The following is a 21,718-nucleotide window of genomic DNA, read 5'->3' as shown; positions in this document are numbered from 1 at the left end:
TCGAGAGTACTATCGAAAGATGGATAAGATAGGACCTTATCTCCGACACTGTCTAAAAATGAGCCGATGTGTTAGTGATGTAACAGTGCAGTCCCTCTGGAAAATAGCGGTATAGCGGGCAATGGGATTTGCTTGTGAAGATTGTCATAACACTACCACGTGCGATGCTCGACTTTCTGACAAGACGTTGAATGTTAAATAAGCCAGACCGTAGTTTCCTAACCGCACTTGCCAATGATGACCGAGGCTGCGTATGCCCTATCTCGTCGGTGTCCTGCTTTGCTCCTCCCAACACCTAAGTCGGGCGATTTCCAAGGCTGAGTTCTGGCACTGGAAGTACACCTGGCGGTCTGTGATGGAGATAAAAAGGGGTTGGGCGCCATAAGAAAGTGTAGAGTACCAATGGTCAAGATAACCAGTTGGTTGGAAAATCAGGTGGAGCAGGAACTTAGATGTAGCCTTAACATGTTGAAATGTACAGGTGCGATGAAAACAATAGTGGAATAACATTTCTCCTTCATGGACATAAACAATAACATCTTCCACAACTGCAGCAAGTGAGTAAGGAGTGAAAGGAACTTACAACGTGCTCTGGTATCAATACTCAAAACCTTTCACATATCCGAATTCCATAATCCCATCATGATAGTCTCACGCCCAGCCTGGACACCAACATGGACAGACCGCCTCCTCCAAGTCCGCCTTCTCCCCCGCCAAACTCCCTCCACTCCCTAAAACATCAAGCTCCCCAACATAACACCCCCCAACATCGGCGCCATCAGCGGCAACCCCAATCCCCCTCCATACCCAACCGGCCTCATCGGCCTCGCATACGGTCCCTGCGGTCTCACGTACGTCCCCCCTCCCACCGGTCTAGCACCATACCCCGGATACCCACGTGCACCATATCCAGATCCAAACCCATACATACTCCCCTCAGGCCTCAAATACCTCCCCAGTGGTCCCGGCAGTCTCGCATTCCCACTCCTTCTATCCCTCTCATAAAACACCTCCGACAACCACGGCGTCAGAGGCTTAACAGCCACCACGCCGGGATACATCTGCCCCGGCGGCTCAAGGTACAAGTCCACGCCATTGTCGTCTTTCCCCAAAAGCTGCGGGCGCGAGGTCTCCATCGCTTTCGCCATTGCCCGACGCACGAGGAGGTGTTGTCTGAGAGCTTCGCGCTCGGCTCGGTCGCGGGCGGCGCGGGCTTCTACGCGCTCGGAGTGGGTAGTCCCTGTGAGGGCGTCTTTGAGTTTACGGCCTAGGGATTTCCCTTGTTCCTCCTCTTCATGTTGCTGCGCGTCTGCTCGTCTCGGAGAGCGTGGGGGTTGTGGGCTATGGGCTCTGGAGGATCTTGATGAGGTAGGACGAGACGTGGAATGGTTATCCCCGGACCCAGAGTGCTGATGTTTCAACTGCTCGATACGGGTGCGCTCGGCGGGCGGTAAAGAGTTGAGGAAGAGATCGTCGTCGTAGGGGTGGTGCCAGATGGAGCGGATGGGGTCGGCTTGGGTGTCGACGAAGAACTGGTGGTTGGTTTCGGGGTCGTAGGTGCGTACCCAGCCTGGAGGGAGAGGTCGGAGCTCGTCTTCCATGCTAAGGCGGGTTGGGGTCGGGATGCCGTCGTGTCCGTGGTGGCGGTCGTCGTCGCCGGGGACGTGGAGGAGGTTGTCGGTGTGGGGGTGGGTTTGTTGGCCGCCGCTGCTCGTGCCCGGTCGTGATGAGGTGTCGCTTGTGCCTGGACGAGTATCGCGCTGACCTGAACTTGCCATGGCTTGCTCGTACGAAGGTGGTGGTTCTTCGCGGTTTGACATTGTGATGGTGTCGCTGATTAGGTAAGGGTTACAGGGCTGTGTTCTAGGTTCGGTAGTGTAGTCAATATGGAATGTCGTCGGTGGTTATAGGGTAGGCAGATGAAGAGGTGGTGATCTTTGTTGTTTGGTGGTCGATGAGGTCGGAGGAGGTCGTTACGTCAGAAGTCAATACGTCATTGTCACGCGCGGCACGATGTGCACAAAGAACGAGCAAAGGATGCTGCCTAGTACCACAGCATTTGCTATTAAGACAGTGCCATTTTCCCAAATGCCCGAAGTAGAACGTTACAGCGCTTGAACCGAGGACGCATATGCACTTTTTATGCTTATACACTGTTATTCTAGTACTTTACGTTGAGGCACTTACACAGCGTTCAAGCCCCACAAATGACGAATGCCCAGGCAGTCATTCAATGTCAACAACAACAACAATTCATCACGGAACCAAACAAACATCACCGTTCATAGCCTGCGAACAATTGGCGGGTGCGCGACGTTTCCCAGCTGGAGATAAAGTTGTCTTGTAAGGCGACCATCATGCCGTTCAGGGGTTGTTGACATTCTAGGCCTGCCCCGACAACATTTGCACAATAAGGATCATAAAGATGCACACTCGGACACAAAGACAAGAGTCAGTATAAAGATGATGTTTTTTTTGGGTTTTAATATGTTACTATGTACAGGTAGTACTAATCAACAACCCAATCATTTTCCGAGTCCTCCAACACCACCAACATCAGCCATTGTGCCATACCTATCCTCCAAGTCAAACAGCCGAAGTGGACAAACTTCCTACTCCCCATTCCTCCATCAAGTCCGTCCTTTGTTGAAAAGGTTCGTCCATCCATCACCAAAAATCCTCATAATCATTCGTCTTTCCCGAACGGGCTTGGTCGGCTATTCAAGAGCTCTGGCCGGCCTGAATGGAAATCTTGCGACTCCCCTTCTTCTCCGACTTGGGCACCTTGATGTTCAAAATCCCATTCTCAAACTTGGCATTCACATTATCCTGATCCACCGGAGTCGGGAAGTTGAACACCCTCCTGAACTCTCCATAGCTGCGCTCGCTCAACCAGTACCTCGGGGTGCTAGGCTTTCCCTCCTGTTGTTCCTTCTGCTCCTTTTGCTCCTTTTGCTCCTTCTGCTCCTTAGTCTCCTTCTGTTCCTTCTGCTCCTTACCACCACCCTCAATCTTCTTACTCTCCGCCGGGCCGCCCAGACGCAAGTTGGGGTCTCCCTCGGTATGGGTGCGCTCGACGCGGCCCGAGATGACGAGGGTCTGCGGATCAATGAACTCGATGTCGACGTTCTTGGGGTCCACGCCCGGCAGCTCGCCTTGGAGGGTGTACCCGGAGTCGTCCTCGGTCACGTCGAACTTGGGGTTGAAGGTCTCGAGGACGCCGCCGGTGGCGCCTGTTGAGGGCAGAGAAGGAAGGAGGGAGGAACCGAGGTTGGTCGGGATCAGGGAGCCGCTGCTGACTTGTTGGGCGTACTTCTCAAAGTCGTCGAGCATGCGGAAGAGAGAGGAAAAGGTGGGCTGGTTGCCGAGGGAGGAGGAAGGGTGGGAGAGGGCGGAGCGCGGGTAGAAGAGAGACATTGTGGATGAGATTGGTCGGGTTTGTTGGAGCTGTGGTTGGTGGCGGGTGATTGAGCGAGGAAGAAGATGGTGAGATCGAGTGGTAGAAGTGGTTGTTGGTTTGGTGATTCTCAAAGGGATGGCGGTTGGAATTCTTCGCATGGTGCGATGAGGCTTGTTGATGAGGAGGAAGGGAAGAAGACAGGACGGGGGGAGTGAGGTAGGCTTTATACTTGTCGTCTGTCGCCTGGATAGGTGCTGGGATGCGAGTAGGTATCTTTGGTGGTGGTCATTGCGACATCATTTCGACGGACTGGGTTGTTCGTCATAATGGCCCGAGGGACTATGCAATGCGGGCTGGACTCCGACCTGTCACAGCTTCTCCGCCATGCTCATGCTGCGACTTCCGTCTCGTCCCAATTCTGTCTGTGGTGGTGTTGGCGGGGTTGTGCGGGTGGTGGACAGGGAAGGAAGGATCTGGAACGGCCGTGCGATGGCCGTTTCTCGTGATACGAGCTGCGTGGGTGTTCAAGATGACTTCATCGACCATGATACATTTGGAGCTCTGAAAGTTGAAAGTGTTTCAACGGAACTTTTTCCCGACCATCCTGGAAAGCACATGCCAATCGAACGATACCGAATAACGGTCTTGGTGTTTACGAGTGTCACGAGATATGCCACTCGTGCTTCATAACAGCTTCTCAGTCGCTAGCGATTTCCCAAGAATTGAGGTGACCACAGATTTTGGAATTTGTTCTTTCAATCTCAACGTGTCTGAATCCATCAAGGCCCGACTTGACACTTTCTGGTAGTATAATTACGGTTGTCAATTTTCGTCTTTGGTCTCGAAGTCCCGTCTGCTAAATTGCAGCAGCAACCATCTCAATGCTATAAAGTCTTGGCAACTGTCTCCGGCGCATTCAAGTCTTTCCACGAGCTCGGGAACTGCATGTGCCATTGATGTAACCATTTCGACGCATCAGCGCATCATCGACCCGACCTTATCGAACGTTATCGAATCGTCAACGAACATCGAGACTCAGCTCGAACGAATCGTCTGCTTTACAACCACGAAGTCATGTATGAAAATGCGAGAATCTAGTCGAACATCGGGACACCGCTTGCATTGTATACTACTCGTCGACGGAGCAAAATCCCCGGGAAGCAGAAGGAGATGCGTCGCCCACGAATCCACATCTCCGGGGGACCCACTTTTCCCCGGCCGTCCCCCCCGCTCCCGTCGGTAACTGAAGGCCAACCGACCTGTGTCAATGCGAATACCTTCTTCTGTTTACAGTCACTACTCCTACCAATTCCATTACATACCTACTCTCCTTCCGTACCTCCCATCGGTTCAAATAAACACCGCCATCACTCCCAATGTCTTCCTCCCATTCGCTCTCAATTGCCTCTCTACACTACCCTCAAACTGACAATACCAGACTGCCCGTGACATCGAATCGAATCGACTCAACGCATCATATCATGATGGGCGCTTCCATAGTAATCGCTCGGTTTAGATGGACGGATGGATGAGCACTGTGTGTAGGTAATCATGCAGTGGACGGTCATTACAGTATGTCCTCCACCGACCGACTCGGACAACTGTTGTCTTGCCGCCTTCCCGCCTTCGTGCTTTCCTGTCTTCCTGTCGGATACGAGGTACCCATGGGTGGCTCATCCAAGTCGAACACTCATTCCTTCTAGTCGGAATCCAATTCGGCGTCGTAACTTCCTGAAACTTCCTGAAAGTGCCGATGTCTCCCTCTTCCCTCCTTCCTCGGGGGCACTGGACCTCCAGGACAGAAAGCTCCAGTTCCTTCCATATAATGATCCGGTTTCAGAAGGTCAGATCCTGCACTGGAAGTTTGTTCAACGGGGCGGTCGGGCCCATCCTTAATTCTTTCCATTCACGCTGTGTGTCCCATACCCGTCGCCCGTGTTGTGAAGCTGAGGTTGGAAAGCAGGACCGCTAACTCCAACAACCTCGAGTGCAACTTCAACCATTTCTGGCCGCCCACAAATTTGGGCAATCACTCACTACAAACTTGAATGACAATCCATCACCAAAGGAAACAAAGGAGGGACTGAATGAGGTATTTGTATGAGTCTCATTTTGTATCTACTCGATCTAGTAAACCTGTCTGTCATATGTACTCCATCTGTCCATGTCCACACCCTCACTCCTATGTATAACCCATCGTATCTCAACCCCCTCTTTTTGCCCTTGATTCTCCAATTCCATTGATATCCCTTCATCAAAGTAAGGAGCGTATCTTTATAAGCGTAAGTAAAAAAAACGCAAACGAATCCATGCAGAGAACGACAAAGCCAGAAAAATATATATGTGCAAGAGAAACAGGCTTTCTGCAAGAAGCAACAAGAAAAGAAAACCGCACCAAACACCAAACCCTTTCTAAACATCCAAGCACCATTCAAGGTCGGTGACTGATACCTCCAACTATCCCACCCCATCCCATCGATTTGCACCACATACTTCTCACAGACCGGGTTCAAATTCGAATCGAATCAATCAAGAGTCAAACAAAGCGCCATAAGCAGGCACCCCCCGACTCTCCAACCCGTACACCACCTTCTCCGTAACCTTCTGGTTCGAAATGATCACCACCGCCTCACACGGCTTTCTCGCCTCGGGCCTCACCAGCTCCTCAGGAAAGATACCGTTCCTACTCTGCTCCCACATGCGATACGCTACCTTGACCAAATCGGGCCTGCCCGTCTTGCGAGTATCAATCACCACGGCCGCGGGGTCCGTCTTGTAGATCAGATCCAGCAGCGAGCGCCCGAACGTCTGCAGCGGGTTGGGCGTCGACCAAATGATGCGCACCGGATGATCGGGACGTTGCGTGAAAAGAGACAAGCACGGGGCGATGCCGGATCCGGTACCAATGACGATGACAGGGGAGAAGAGACCAGCGCAGCGCATGACACCGAATTGAGGAGTGCCGCGAGTGTAGATTTGCTTGGGAGGGCGGTCAATGATCTTGCGAGTCCAGTCGCCGGCGTGCGAGACAATGACAGAGAAGCCCTTGTCGCCGCCGTGGGAGAGACGCTGGAAAGGTTGGCCATCGATGGCGCTCTTCTCGTCGGCAAGTTCGGCGGCGGTGGGAGCGAGCGGGTGGGGGATGACGCCAAAGGCGTGGGTTTCCTTGAGGGGGGCGTCGGTGAGGCGGACGGCTTGGCCAAAGTAGACATCGCGGTATTCGAAGTTGAGCTTGACGCAGTGGGGCGAGAGGACTTCGGCTTCGACGTTGCGGAGACGCATGCGCGACCAGGGGTAGGCGATGAGGAGGGTGGTAAAGAGGAGCATCCACCAGGCGGCGTTGCGGACCAAGAAATGACCGAAGGAGTGGTGAGGAGAGGATCTGTTGGAGGAGTCGGCGGTCTCCAGCATGATTTGGGCCCAGAACAGGCCGATGACAGTCCATCCCATGAAGCGGTGCGTGTTCTCAAAGGAGTTGTGCATCAGCACACGGATGCGGGGGTGCGCAAAGATGAGCATGACCACGAGCATGGCGATGATGGAGTAGCTGAAGAGGTAGATGTATCCGCGGATGGCATCGAGGGGACCTTCCTGGTGGGAGCGGAAGTCGATGGTGAGCAGAACGAGGTAGATGACATACCAGAAGGTGGCAGCCACGGCACCGCCCGAGTGAAGACCGCCATAAGAGTAAATCTTGGCAGAAAGGGTACGGGCCCAGAGAGGAAGCACCTTGGCCCAGGTACCAAAGACCCAGAACATGGCGTTGACGACGTGCTCGTTGCGGACGACGAGGGCCATCAAGAGGTTCGCAGTGACGGCAGTGGCAGCTTGTTGATAGTTCAGAATCGGGCGGTTCTCGATACCCGAGCGGATGATGAACCACAAGACCGCGGCGGCGTTACCCAAGAAGGCCAGGCAGAAAATGCGGCGGTAGACAGACCCAAAGTTCCATCGGAGGTACCGATAGAGGCGGTTGCCTTTCTTGGGCGGCAAGGGGGAGGCGTCTAGACCGTGGTACACAAGAGGGTCGATATCAGGGACGAGCTGGCGGACCCGGACAGCGGACTTTTCGTTGTGTTTCTTGGAGTCAGAGAGGCCGGTGGAGCTGGAGGCATGGGAGCCGGCTGCGTAAGGAGTGTTGGCAACTGTGGTGCCGCCCGATTCGAGATCGGGGTTGGACTGGCGAATGGAGTCATCGCTTTCATCCTCGGACTCGCAGTCGTCTACCTCTTCGACGAAGACCTCGGACTGGGCCGGATGGGCAGGTGTGGGCTCAGCGGGCTTGAGCTCCTGGCTGTAAGGGGAAGCCATTGCGAAGTGAGTGTGTTGAAGTGTTGCTTCTGGTGTGAAACTCTGAAAGTGAGGTGTCCAGAAGAGGAAGCTGTTGATCCTCAAACGCAAGATGCTGATGCTGATATCGGATGGAAATAGAGTATGGATGGGAAGAGAAGTGCAATACTTTATACCTTGATGGTCACCATTGTAACCTTTGGTGATATCTACCATGAGATACCACGATACCGGCCCTCCGGAGACATGGAAGAAAGGAGTGTAAGGCAGGTAGACCAAGTCAGCCCATGCTTACTCTGGCCAGCCGCAATAGTGGAGGACCATGACATGCCCGTCTACCCGGAGACTCGAAGAGTGTACCGAGAAAGAAATCGGCAATGGAATCACTGATGTTGGATAGGGCGGGGCGCTTGTGTTGGATCCCAGTCATGATGGGGTCCACCAGTCTCAGGTGTACTGCGTAAGAATCAGCTCGATGATGCCAAGATGTTGTGAGTGTGTCACTTTTCCGAGTAGACAAGATACGTTGTGGTGTGGGATGTACCTCGACATGTGATGCATCTTTCAGATGCAAGCAAGAGACATGTTGAAATCGTTTATCGATCTTTGTGTGCGTGGACGTTGACATGGGGGACCAACGTGGGATGGGGGCGTGTTCGATGGCCCGCATATGGAATAGCTCGTTTGATGACACCCGGTTGGTGACCAAGCGGAACAAAGAGTTTGGGATCCAGTTGGGGATGGAAAAGGTGACTTTGGGTATACGTGCCGGACAAGGACTGAAAGAGGCTCAAAAGGGAATAACAGTATTGCACATCCTGGCCGCTACCACCGAGGCATGGCCCTTGTGCTATGGGGAATCTCTGGAGGGCAAGGGTGAAAGGGTTGCATATTCCGCGAGGTTGAAATTTGTGTGGATCAAGGTCAACCTTGCTGACCTTGCCTTGCCATTCTCGCTTTCACGTCCATCACGATCGATACAAGAGAGAGCCCGCTGGCCGGCCGAAGGGAAGGAATATCATGGAGAGCTACTGGCTCATTCACGATGTCAGGGTCTTTTGCTGGTATCACCAACATGTGTTCAGGTACCAGACAAAGACTGACAGACAAGACATACCGAGAGAAGGTTCCATGGTCGGCATTCTAGCGCCACAACCGAATTCCTGAGCGGGAAGCAAAGCAGACAAAGCCGCCAGAAAGACGTAGCAAAGGTACAACGGCTTTCAGTGTGTGAGATGGTGGCTTGAACAATGGAAGCCGTGACAGAAATGTTGTACATGGGTGAATCCGGAGGATACATGATCCACAAGGCCTGATTTAGTATCACATTGTACCACTTGGAGATGGGATGCCGTTGGATACCACCCGTCTAGATGTGACTTTGGTGGGATGGGGGACATGTCTGGATGGGGATAACACGGACACAGACATGCGTGGTACAGGTACAGACAGGGCAGGTCGGGTATGTCTGTCACACCAAATATGGAATGTCAGGTACAACAAGAATAAGGAATTGGAATTTGTGCTGCTGCTATCAAGACGGTAAAAGAAGGTTGAAGCGTGGCTGGTTGCAGTGCAGATTTCAATCGAGAAACTTGTCTGCATGAATGACCGAGATCCAGTTGGCTTGCAACATGGATTTGGACCAATCCCGGGCATCCATCAGACGACACCACGCTTGTGAGTTCATGTCGTGACTGGGTTTTGTTTGACATCGGGAAATGGTACTGGACCTGATGCTTCAGCCATTGGTGCCCCTGGTACTTCCAGCAATCGCGGGGCATGTGAAGAGTGTATAATGTGCCTGCCAGAATGGTGGTGATGGCTCATGTTGTCGTGGTGATGTTGGATGCTCAAGACCCCGCACCGCGCAATCTGGGAAACTTGTCCACTGCAGTGACCACCTTGGAGGGGTCGATAAAGATACAAGTGAACCCAAAGAAAGCGACACTTTTGCTCTGTAGAAAGAATGCTCCATGGCTGATGAAAATTCGATGAATTGGTAATTCCCGCTGGCCCGTCCGAAGGATTGTTGAAGGTGATGTTGACTGAAGTGTAAGCATTTGTGTTTTGTTGTTGTTGTTTTTTTTGCAAAGGTCACAGGCATCGATTGGAAATTTGGAATTGCAGAACTAACTGCCCGAGCAGGGCGACAAGCAATCCGTAGTGGGGCCAGACAGCAGGCTGACGGGCCGCCAGACAGGCAGCGTGGACTGTCAAAGATAACGATAAGCAATTGACAGACCGGCAACGACCTGTGCGCAGTCTGTCGGGTGTGTCTGGGGTCAGCAACTTGACAGTTCGGTTCGCATGGATCCACCCGTGCTTACTGCCCCGGCAGACACTGTAAAGGCACATCTTACAGCGACAATGCCCGATCTAAACTCGCTCCATCATTCCTGTCATCACATCTGGGGGATCAAAAAGCTTATTTGCTTTGGGACCATTCATGTCGCGAGAAACATTGACAAATACCACATGTTCCTCCACCTCTCCAGTTCGATGTTCGATCTCGCCGATTCCTTCGAGATGCCCGCGGTTCGATGACTCTATCGACTCGCTGTCATGGATAGCTCCAGCCTCTGCCTCGACATGACAATTCAACACCAAGCCAAACATCACGGCTCAGCTATGACAGTCGACGGCCATACCATGTTTGCTGACTGTAGCCATCCAAGCCGTTAGTCATGTCGACGATATTCTTAGGCTTCGTTCCCGACAACGTTAGTAACCCGAGACATGGCTTGCGCCTCCTCGCCCAGCCGCTAGGAAAAGCCATGTCGTTGTCATGAAGCGCCACAGTCCCAGCCCCAGGACATCCCGATACAAAGGTGCTCACTCGGATTTTGGCTACTGTTGACACAAACCGTTCGGAGTTTAGCATCTCTGGGACATAGGGCAATCTGGCTGGGTGCCATCGACGATGAGCTATCCCAAACTGGCTAGTATGGGACGTATCATCACCGTAACCCTCCAGGGACCACCAACTTGAAGTCGGACAAGCCAGCCCCCACGCCCACGCGGGAGACAATGTTCGCCGTGGCTTCCATCACGGTTCTCGAATCACGAATCACATCAGCCTCGACAATCAGCTCCTTCACATGCTTCCGTCACCAGTCACCATCGCCCTCTGGAACACCCTGCTCCCATTGGCCATCTTCCATTCCAAATATCGGTGCGGCTCCAGTGTCATTTCCATTTTCACCTTCCTCTTTTCGGCCCCCCTGTTTAATAATTCAAGATCAGGCACCCCACGATGCGTCTCTGCAACCTTGACGGCCGTTGTGTACATACTACGATCTGTAGCGGCGATAACGTCGGCCATGTACACTAAGACATAGCATCCAACGCTTGAAAAAAAATCGATTCTCAATGCAGCAATGCTTACACCTCTGCGGCCAGCATACGGACTTGTCAATATTCATTGAAGAAATGTAGTACAGTACCTTACATCTTGTCTCAGCCCTGATATGCAACGTTCATATTTTGGCTTGACTTGACTTGCATTCGCGTTCTCAACACCGTTCAAGCCATCTGTACTCGGTGCTGTGCTGTGGTTCACTTCTGTCAGGATGCCGCAGGATGATACCTGCCACCGATACGGAGCACAAACTCCGATGCCGGGACCCCCGATCTCACCTTCACTGCTCACCTAGGTGACTCCGGCTAACATTCTGGATTCAGTGCCGCTCTCTCTGTCAAACTCGGCGTCGAACCCAGTGTTTTCCATGATTCCACATCATCGTATTCTCGACCGAAGGATTATCTGACACTCTTTTTGCTGATGCTTCGGCCCGTCTGCTAGCACGCCTCGCGTCTTCGGGCCCATTTCATGGGCTCGTAAACGCGAGGCAAAACCCGAAAAGGATCGATAACCCTGCTGCTGTGGAAAGTTTCTCTGCAGCAAATCGCATCCACCACTGTATTGTCATGTTACCTTTCCCATATCAACAACTCCGGTAACGCCGCCAATTTTTTCCTTTCTCTCATATTTTAGAAATGGTGCAAGTGTTGTTCAACATGTCACCACCTATTGCCTTCAATTATTTCCATGGTACTGAGCCAAGTTCCATTGCAAAAGTGACACATGCGCACACATACACTTTATCATTCCCATGTGCATGATACACAGTACGTATGCCACCTCCTCATTATGGATCTATAAATTGTACTTATTCCCACCCAAACTGCCACCCCTCTTCTTCAACACCTTCTTTCTACGTGATTTTCAAGAATATCAAAGTTACCATGATGGTTAACCGGTGTGTTATCGATGCTACCTACCAAGGCAAGTTCCGTGTGCAACACATTCCACATCCCACCTTCAATACCCTCAAGTTTTTGCATGTGGCAATATTACCCGCTTTTAAACAAGAATTGTCGACTTTCTTGTTTTCAGGTTACTCTACTCTACGTGCCAAGAGGTACAAAAGCGGCAGGTATGAATGCTTCCCGAGACTCCCTCTTGCTTGGCAGATATCACTTATCAGCAATCTTTGCTTGCTCGTCATATGCAATTCTCTTGCAAAGACTGCGACTGTTCAGTTCCCCTCATGGAAATAACCACGGAAAAGATGTTGGATGGGTGACGACTTCGGGATGGACCCAATGTTGCATGTTGACCACGAGACGGCAGATCCAAGCATGGCTGTGGCTCAGCAAGCAAGCAGTCCATCGATCAGTCAGCACCTTCAACTCCTTGGTGTACTCGTCAGGTCTTCAAAATCGACCGTCTGACTAGTGGGCGAGCCACTTGTCAGGGACGTTGATTCGTATATAGACATTGATTCGTACCGCGAGAGCGATTTGTACGGGCTAGGCAAAACCCTTAGCGCCAAAGTCGCCCACGCTAAGCTGGTCAGCGAGGTTTACCTGCATATACATATGGTTTAGGTTCATTTTACCTCTCCGAGCTGAATGTCCGATGCACGTAGACCATATACAATCCCGGTAGAAGAATCCGGTTCGAATCAACGTCCCTGACTAGTGGCTCGCCCACTAGTCAGACGGTTGATTTTGAAGACCTGACGAGTAGTAGCACCAGACCGGATTGCTTAGTGGGACGTGCCTGCTTAGCTCTACTATGACATTTGCGTGGAGTGAGTGCGGGCCGTCTTTGTTTACGCGCAGCTTTTTGTGTCATGTTGCGGAGCGTGAGGGTAGAGGGTAGTCTAGGCGGGCAGACGGACACCCAGGTGACGGGATGTGCGGATTCCGGAGCGTGCGGGGTCTGGGACGGTACGGGACGGGACGGGACGTGTGGGGTCGGGTCACTGAAAGTCAGTGCGGGGCCCGCGCTCGTAGTGACCGGGACCGGAGGGAAGGTGGGGTAGTTTTGGTCCATCCTCACGGTGGGTTAGACCTGCCGTGATTTGGACTTTTAGTTTCGCAGTGCAAGATGTCCTGCGTTCTTTCCCTCTCTGCTCTATTTTCACGATAACTGCCCGGGAAGCAATGTTGTGCGAATGGAAGGTCCGATACTTCTAGGCAACCGTCGCAGGGAAATTGCTGCGGCTGGTGCCGCCAATCAGCGGGCTTTTTCTCGCCTCAGCAAAGAAGTAGACATTGATGCCCAACTGCCTTGGCCTTCAAAATTGGAAAGGGATTTTCCACTCCTCTCCTTGCGCAACAACAGAACCTCCACCATCTAGTTTGATCTCGGAGCTCTGTCTTGTCAGGTTGTCTTTCTACTGCTGGCATTCCCACCAGCTTTCTTACTCTCCCTGAGCAGGCAGGCAGGCTACCATGCCACTCTCGTTCAAGGCCGGGTTTCTCGCTTCATTGTTCCGCCGTCCAGCGGACATAATGGCGGCAAGAAAAGGCCTACCCATCTCTACGCCTACTGCAGTCCATCACCCATCATCCGCTGGGGCCGATATTGGCCAGAATGCTCCAGTCGATGTACCTAATGCCCCTCCTTCACCCACGGAATCTGGCCCAGCTGCCGAATCTCTTTTGTCCCCTAACCGTACCCCCACCCAGCTAGGCTCTGCCCTTGAGTTGGGTAGTCGTCCTAAGCAAACTGAACCTAGTCCAACTGCCACCGCTAGCGATCCTTCCGGTGGTGATGTCAACTATGACCCAGGATACACAGACAACGACAACCTGTGCGAAACATGTCACTGCCTACTTGAACCTGACCTTGAACTTGAAGGCTGGGAAGTAGAGGTAGAGCAGCGTTTACCATCACGCTACCATTGCAAACTTACCTCCAAAGATACTACGAATATGACTTGGTCTGGCAATTTGAAGAGCAGCCTTTTCAACGACAAATGTCCTCTTTGTCGCGAGCTGCTTTGCGGTTTCGAGAATGAGATAGTCTCTCAACATTCTACGCGGGGTGAAATTAGTGTTGCCAAAACTTTAAGGTACCAGGAGTTTCGGGAATGCTTCGTGATTTCGCTTGATGTACACGATACTCGTTTGGAGTTTGTGAGGCAGAAGGCGAGTGTCAACCTTGACCCAGAGCACGGTATGTTTTATGCTGATTTTACGTAATATCCTATTACCGGTGCTAACATGCTGTTGTTTACAGCATATTATCCGTGGAGTGATTATTCCCCGTGTGTCGAGTATTATCCGGCACCGCAGTTCATAGGAAATCCAGGCCCTTTTGGATCAGACACAGGTTCAGATCGTAGCTGGCAAATTGCGAGCAGCTGGATGGCCAAATGTCTATCGAGCCATCACGAATGTACCCAATCGCAGAGTGTGGCCCCGCCACTCCCTACAAGAGTTATTGATGTTGGGTCTGTGGGTGAGCCTTGTCTACCGCGCCTACATGTGGTGACCGAAAACACTCCAGGTCGGTATGCAACCTTGAGTCATCGTTGGGCATCTCGAGGAATGCTGAAACTGGAGGTCAACAACTGTGAAGATTTCCAACGTGAAATCCCTTGGAAAAATCTACCAAAGACCTACCAAGATGCCATAGAGGCAACACGGCGCCTGGGAATTCGGTACATTTGGATAGACTCCTTGTGTATCATCCAGGACTCCCCGGATGGGAAGGACTGGGTCGCCGAGTCAGCAAAAATGAAGAGCGTGCATGAGAACTCGCACATCAACTTCGCCGCGGCAGATGCCATGGATTCCACACAGGGTTGCTTTTTCGAGCGAGACCCTTTCTCCATCCGCCCACTTCGCCTTCGTATCGACTTGGAACGCAAATCAGGATACTACTACGCCGCAGGATCTCACCGGTTTGCATACAACGTCGCACCGGCCCCTTTGTACCGGAGAGGATGGGTTTATCAGGAGCGAACACTGGCTCCTCGCATCATCCACTGCTGCGCCAAACAGCTGTACTGGGAGTGTCTCGAGAGTATTGCCAGTGAGAGCTTTCCCAATGGGTTACCGCATTCTATAGAATGTACTACGGAGTTGCGTCAATGCGAATGCAATATGTGGCAAAGAATACGACATCCAGCATCATACATAAACAGGTCGAAGGATGGCTCCAGTCCATCCTTCAACCAGTACTTTGACTCCTTGATTCTATGGAACAGAGTAGTGTCCCAATACCAAAGACTTGACCTCACCTTCGAGAGCGACAAACTAGTAGCTATATCCGGGTTAGCAAAGTTACATTCGAGGTATCTCAACACCCGATACCTTGCTGGACTGTGGCTTGAACATCTGCCCATGCAGCTTCTCTGGTACAGGGATTGGCGGGAAGACCCCGATACTAGGTCTTACAACGAGTACATAGCTCCAAGTTGGTCTTATGCCTCTTTCCGTGGCCCTATACAGCCGCCGGCAATTTTCGGGTCGCGGCATTTTCTGGAAAAACCAGAACAAGAGTTGTATCGGCCCATCATTCAGATTCTAGACGCTACCGTCGCCTTAGTGGATGAGAACAATCTATTTGGAGTAGTATCAGGGGGAGCATTGCGTACAAAGGGCCCTTTGGTGAATAGCTCACTGATAAAAGCCTGTTCGTTTTCCAAGACTACAACACCCTACCAAATGGTAATTACCTATACGAATAGATGGAGCAAGAGACGGCTGGGAGAGTGCTACATGGATACGACGCACTATTATCGACAGCTGGAGACCAAGCAAAAGCCGATTTACTTGCTTCCTGTTATGTTGGACATGTCTTTCTTTGGGGGATGGGACAAGGAGAGTGTCAGTGGTTTGATGCTACAAGAGACGACTGACGAAGATACGTTTCGAAGGGTTGGGGTGTTTGTAGTCGAAAGGCCTCGTCCTACACCTATGGAGATGGGAGTGGAGTCAGTGGATGCATGTGGCGTTCGGATGTTGCAAGAAGCTTGTCGCTCTCAGAATGGGCTGGATGAGGATGGTGAGTTCCCTGTGTGGGGGAAGTTTCGGACTATCACTCTCGTTTAACATGTACTCTTTCTTTGTTTTGTGTTTTTCATTGTTTGATATTCTTCGTTCTCCTTTGTGTGTTCTCTCCTTGGTACAGCTCAACGTCAAGTATGCTTCAAGCGTTCGTATTCCTTCCTTTGTACCTAGAACAACCAACTGACCCAGACTTCAAACACCATGTCCCGACTTTCAGCTGTTATTGACTAAGGTAACTTCCGCTAGTTGCCTAATTTCAAGATACCCCAGCAGAGCTCTCGAGATGCCTGCTTCATTGAACCTAAGAGGCTATCAATTTTCCTCTTTTCCTCTCACCACTCATCCGGAAATCCTTGCATACATTGAACCGGAAAAACACCCACCTTTCTCTATGAAGTACCCGAAAACACTCAACACCAGGTCCAAGCTCACGTTTACGTGCTCGACTGAACTTGAACACTGCGTATTACCGGCGCAGCTGGGATGGAAACTGTGCCTACCTACCAAGGCAAAAAGCTGTCGACGCAACGCGTATTTCGATAAATTTGTTTGTCGTCTAATCTCATCTCATCTACCTCTAGATTCAGATCACGATGTTGCTGGCCGGCCGTAGCCTCTCCTCGCAGCTACCTCTATAAATCAGTGTAGAGGTACTCACCTTCAGAGGAGCCAAATCGTCTTCCTTCTTTCTCCATGTGCACCAACACACAACATAAACCAACTTCACTCACAGTTACCACAACACCAACAGCGCGCTCGCCATCTCGCAGTTTCCAACTCCTCTCCCCCGTCCCTGTCCTTCAGCATCATCCAGATCACTATCCTTTGCCTGCTCTCGCCATCGAACCAGCGGTCACTTACTCCTCGATCACAATCACCTTGACCTCAGCCGACCGAAATCTTAGGGAGTCAAGATGACCCCAACCAAAGAAGAACTCGACCGCGCCCTCAACGAAATCAAAGCCACCTTCCTCTCCAGAGAAACCAAGCTCGCCAAAGCCTACGCCGAGCACCCCGATCCGGACGCGTGGTATTTGAACTCTATCAGCTGCCTTGCTAAAGTCGCTGCTGGACCGCCGCCGTTGCCCTCTACCGCTGGTCACAAGCAGCCAGCAGCTGGGGTTGGAGTTCGACTTGGAGTTGAAGCTGAAGTTAAACCTGAGGCGGCAAACGATAGTGGCGGTTGTAATGTGACTGCGGGGATGGGTACTACGTCTAGAAAGAGACCTAGGGTTCAAGTTGAGGATGGGGGCAGCAATGGTATCAGCAACGGCACTGGCACAGGCAAGAAAGTGAGGGTTGTACAATCGCCCGAGTACCAGAACACCTTTGGCGGTCCGGAAAATACTACGATGACTGGTAAGTTTTGTTTGTGTTCTTTGCTGACTTCCAGTCTTGTCCGTCCGTGTCTGGTGGAATCGAGCTAATTGACTGACCTCTATGGACAAGTCAGGAACAGGCACCCGTTGGATAGTTCCGGCTTGACCAGTGATATGAAGGTGGAGGTAAAAAGGGAGGAAGAGGAGATGGAGACAAGGAACAAGACTGCAATGGTGCCGCAGGAAGAGGCTACCACGCAGGAAATACAGGAAAGACCGGAAAGACCAGCCCAACGCAGACGTCTAACGCGTGGAATCAGGCCTCGGAAGCGGATACAAAGCTCTAGCTCTGAATGAGTGATCCCAATTGATTGGTACAGGGGGAGGTACGGGAACGACATAACAGATGATGGACATGGAACGAAATCAGAACGAGATGAAGATGGTGGTTCACAACAAGTCGTAACTGAGCAAGTTCCATGAGGATATTTGGGAATCTGTATACCTAGAGGTAGGTATGTCGTTATTCATTTCTACCTGGCTCACGTCCTTCTTTCTATATTTCCGCTGCTTAGAAGAAGGCACACGCTGATATGCGTAGGTACCCGGGAAATACAAAACGACAGTTTCTTTCCGGCCCCGCCAGCTTTCAAATGGAAAAGCCGCGTGCGCGTATTATGTACAATCAGAAGTGTGTAGCGGTACTGGTAGAATCCCCCAAATCAGGCATCCAGTCATCTTCGCAGGTAGAGGTACTCAAACACTTCTTCTTTTTCTCCTCTACACCAACCCCGCGGTCTTCCATTTCTCACTTTCCTTAGCACCTACCTACCTCAACCACGACATCAACAACGCCCTTACCATCTCGCTACCTCTATTCAAACTTGAATCCCTCCGTCGTCTCTCTTTCTCAGCATCATCCAGCTCGCCATCACTCTCCTCTTCTTCCACCACGCCATCCAGAAGACACACTCACCCGCTCCTCAACCACCTCACTCACCACCTCAACCTCAAACCTCAACATGGCCACCAACAAGAACTACAAAGAGGCCCTAGACCAGCTCCGCGTAGCCTGGTGGAACGAAGAGGCTGAAATGGCCAAAGACTTCGCCAACGCCGCCGACCAGGAAGCTTGGCTCAAGCACTTCCACGAGTGCCTGGCCAGCATCAAACAGGGCCCGCTTGCTCCCAAGGGTCCCGAAGACACCACTGGCAAGGCTGCTGGCCCTGCCCCCGCGGTTCGCAAGAGCTGCGGTGTCGAAGTTGACGACGACACCACTGGTTCTCGCGTCGTCAAGATCTTCGAGTACGAGAAACTGGTTGAGTCCTCGAAGGAAAAGGACAAGGACGCGGAAGTGGACGTGGAGTACTGGATCACGCGTCCAACTGCGCTTCTGGTCGAAGTCCCGGGTACGGAGCTGTCGAGGGTGCATATTGAGATTAAGGGCCCTGGCAAGATTCATGCAGAGAAAGCTGTTGCGGTCGTGGAGAGCGGCACTACGCATTCTGGTAAGCGATTTGTTGTTCGCTGTTGTTATGGGTTCGTTGACTGACTTGCGTGCGTACGAATAATAGAGTTTGTTGAGAACGTTTCCAAAGGGGCGATGAAGAACTGAGATGGAGGTGGAAGAAGGGGCTACAGCGGAAGATTAGCGGTGCGGGATGGATGGATGGATGACACGTGATAGCGCTGGGAGGAGATATAGAGACATAAGCAGATTGAGATAATGAGGAAGGTGCAGGTGAAGGTCGTTGTTCTTCCCTTTTCGAGAGTATAAAGCGCATGTGCATACACGTGAACCCGCGAACAAAGTGAATGAATCCCTTGCAACGTTTGTAATATGTCTGTAATGATACCTCAAATGACAACGGTATAATTCCTATGTGGAGAAGCTAACGGGCGGGATTATCACCTTTTGCAGTTGCGGAGCATTAAGGCCGTTTGTTGGAACAGAGTTCAGTTTGCTACTGATTCTATATACCTCTATGTATCTAAACTAGAAAGGCAATCGATGTTAACCCTCGACGAATATAGTAGATAAATTCGTAAGGTTGCAAAAAGCTACCCCTTTATTTGTACTAACCTCTACGTATCTTATTTTTTCTATAGTTATATGTCGTTTTATTTTTACTAGATCTGTCTTCTCTCTAGAATATTAATTGCTAAAGTATTTTAAAAAGTTACTCAAAGGCTTGAGATGGCCTTTTGGGAGAAAAGAATAGCCAACTGGGAGGCTGAACAGGCCTATTGGGAAAGGGAAATAAGCTTTTGGGAGTAGCTGGAGAAGTTCAATAAATATCAGAAAAGTATAAAAATTACCCAATCTAGTGAATATATAGAACTAACTATATCTAAAGGGGTTACAAATGGTTTAAATGTGTGCTAGTAGGTTGAGGACCGGGGGTGTAGTTCCACATATGGACGGCTTTACACCAGGCACCACAAAGTAAAAGAATATGCTAGTGAAGGGTAGTGACACAGCTTCCTTCCACAGATATAACGCTAGTCTCGAGGCACCTCCTGCCGTCTATAAAAGCGCATACTTTGAGCTCTTTCCTGGAACCCAAAACTTCTCCTCTTCTTTATCGAGTAACATCCCTTGATTTAGTGGTCACTGCGAACAATCCGCCCTCCATCTTCCTTATCCTCGGATCGCAGACATCACGCGATTCTCAACAATGCAGCAGCCCATCGAACTCGACGAGGACCTTGCCCTCCGCGAGCTCGAGCTCAAGTGGTCCTTCCAAAAGGGATTCCACGCCTCTGTGTTTGCTGCGTCTGAGGACCCGATTGCCTGGCAGGCGCACTTCGACAGCTGCCTTGCAAAGGCAATGGCAGGCCCGCCCCCGGAGAAGCACGACGACAAGATGCTCAAGTCGCAGGGCCTAGCCCAGTACGTGATCAAAGGACCTGCTGAATTTCATGTCGAGGTCGACGGCGACAGTGTACTGTCCACTGGAGGCTTGGGCACCTGTACCCTCCATGTCATTAGCTCGCCCAGGGTCATGGTCGATGGATTGCACGATCAACGGCAGGATTTTGTCGAAGAACAGTGTCTACTACGACAGGGAGGTCGAGGCGTCCTCCAGCAAGGCCTCTTCCAGCAAGTCCACCGAGGCGTCTTCAAGCACCTAGTCTGGTACTTTGGTTCGGTATCGCTGCGCAGCATGAGCATTGGTGAGGTAGTGCCATGATGTTAGTGCGCTATCAATTTCACGAAGCACCGCGCAGCGACGACGATAGCGCTCAATCTCATTCAGTCTTGGCGCATGCCACCACAACCAAACCTCAACAGTCAAATGCACCCATCAACAGCGACATTAATGGAAATCTGGTGTGCTAGAAAACCGTGCTATAGAAAAAACCGTTATAGAACGGCGATATCCGTGATGCTCGAAATAACCGTACTCCTCAAAGAAACCGTTCTACTCAGAGAAACTATTTTAATAGAATTACTAAGCTCTGATTGGCTGAAATAAGAATAGAGGGCCATATATTGGGTAGGAGTTAGTGAGAGTTGAAGAGACTCCCCTTTTAGGAAGGGACGATGGAAAAGAGAAGGTTTGGAAGAGAGAGAAGGAGAGAGAAGGAGAGAGAAGTGTGACGAACGGCAGTCTGATCTGCCTAAATGAGATAGCTGAAGGTAAGAACTATCAGAGTCGTTCGGTGAAGCCAAAGGGTTCACAACAAGTATGCTCGTAATACTAGTCTCAATGATGATGATCAAGTTGTATTGACTACTGTCGAACTATCTAACAATCTGAGTTCTCCAGCCGTCCCTTTATACTTGTGACTGTTATCCGCCGTTACGGGCTCACTTGTGTTATCGTGAGTCGAGCTCACTCCGTGAGCCCGGCGTTGGCTCACTCCGTGAGCCCGGTGTTGGCTCACTCCGTGAGCCCGGTGTTGGCTCACTCCGTGAGCCCGGTGTTGGCTCGCCAGCGTGAGCCCTGCCTCCGACGCCTTTCCTGTCCCTGCCCTGGCCCGGGGTTACACGAGCTAGCCCTTCTGGGTCGCTTGTGCTACCGATGGTCTGGTTGGCCCGTGTGCTTGCCTTAAGTTCGTAACAAGAAGGAGACGGAGTTTAAAAAGCCAAAGTCCTATCGACTCTACAACTCTCCCAACTTCAACCTTTTCAACTACCAACAATAATAATAATAACAATAATAATAACAATAACGACAACGATAACGATAACAGCTATTATCCCTAGGTACGGCTATATCCTATTTTATTTCGTTAATTAACTTCCATATAGGTAATTAATGTAATAACAATAGTGATAACGATGACGATGGCAATAGTAATAGCGATGGCGATAGCGATGGCGATATAAGGTGGTGAACTTGGTAGATTGGATTTTTGGGGGGGGGGGGGGGGGGGGGGGGGGGGGGG

The 21,718-nt window shown here is 51.2% G+C and overlaps 7 protein-coding genes across 7 annotated transcripts; 4 read left to right on the top strand and 3 right to left on the bottom strand.

Moving 5' to 3' along the window:
* Positions 1 to 503: 503 nt before the first annotated feature.
* NEUTE1DRAFT_119376 (uncharacterized protein) lies at positions 504 to 1,911 on the bottom strand (the record flags this gene model as incomplete). The annotated part of the gene is made up of 1 exon (XM_009849174.1): positions 504 to 1,911. The coding sequence occupies one exon, from the start codon at positions 1,818 to 1,820 to the stop codon at positions 732 to 734; it is 1,089 nt and encodes a 362-aa protein (XP_009847476.1).
* An 810-nt stretch (positions 1,912 to 2,721) lies between these two features.
* On the bottom strand, positions 2,722 to 3,417 carry NEUTE1DRAFT_37661 (uncharacterized protein; the record flags this gene model as incomplete). Its single annotated transcript, XM_009848898.1, has 1 exon — positions 2,722 to 3,417. One exon carries the CDS (start codon positions 3,415 to 3,417, stop codon positions 2,722 to 2,724), a length of 696 nt encoding a protein of 231 aa, XP_009847200.1.
* Positions 3,418 to 5,929: 2,512 nt separating this feature from the next.
* On the bottom strand, positions 5,930 to 7,711 carry NEUTE1DRAFT_143615 (uncharacterized protein; the record flags this gene model as incomplete). The annotated part of the gene is made up of 1 exon (XM_009849173.1): positions 5,930 to 7,711. One exon carries the CDS (start codon positions 7,709 to 7,711, stop codon positions 5,930 to 5,932), a length of 1,782 nt encoding a protein of 593 aa, XP_009847475.1.
* A 5,784-nt stretch (positions 7,712 to 13,495) lies between these two features.
* Positions 13,496 to 15,025, top strand: NEUTE1DRAFT_36552 (uncharacterized protein; the record flags this gene model as incomplete). Its single annotated transcript, XM_009848857.1, has 2 exons — positions 13,496 to 14,162; positions 14,226 to 15,025. Coding segments are annotated over 2 exons (1,467 nt in total), but the record flags the coding sequence as incomplete, so codon positions are not given.
* A 1,892-nt stretch (positions 15,026 to 16,917) lies between these two features.
* On the top strand, positions 16,918 to 17,679 carry NEUTE1DRAFT_97326 (uncharacterized protein; the record flags this gene model as incomplete). Its single annotated transcript, XM_009849172.1, has 3 exons — positions 16,918 to 17,362; positions 17,453 to 17,508; positions 17,566 to 17,679. The coding sequence occupies 3 exons, from the start codon at positions 16,918 to 16,920 to the stop codon at positions 17,677 to 17,679; spliced, it is 615 nt and encodes a 204-aa protein (XP_009847474.1).
* Positions 17,680 to 18,344: 665 nt separating this feature from the next.
* On the top strand, positions 18,345 to 18,938 carry NEUTE1DRAFT_97325 (uncharacterized protein; the record flags this gene model as incomplete). The annotated part of the gene is made up of 2 exons (XM_009849171.1): positions 18,345 to 18,831; positions 18,898 to 18,938. The coding sequence occupies 2 exons, from the start codon at positions 18,345 to 18,347 to the stop codon at positions 18,936 to 18,938; spliced, it is 528 nt and encodes a 175-aa protein (XP_009847473.1).
* A 1,063-nt stretch (positions 18,939 to 20,001) lies between these two features.
* NEUTE1DRAFT_134177 (uncharacterized protein) lies at positions 20,002 to 20,517 on the top strand (the record flags this gene model as incomplete). Its single annotated transcript, XM_009849170.1, has 1 exon — positions 20,002 to 20,517. One exon carries the CDS (start codon positions 20,002 to 20,004, stop codon positions 20,515 to 20,517), a length of 516 nt encoding a protein of 171 aa, XP_009847472.1.
* Between the last annotated feature and the right edge of the window lie 1,201 nt (positions 20,518 to 21,718).

Source organism: Neurospora tetrasperma (assembly GCF_000213175.1).
Source record: "Neurospora tetrasperma FGSC 2508 unplaced genomic scaffold NEUTE1scaffold_1, whole genome shotgun sequence".
NCBI lineage: Eukaryota > Fungi > Ascomycota > Sordariomycetes > Sordariales > Sordariaceae > Neurospora > Neurospora tetrasperma.
This window is presented reverse-complemented; position numbering and strand designations above follow the sequence as displayed.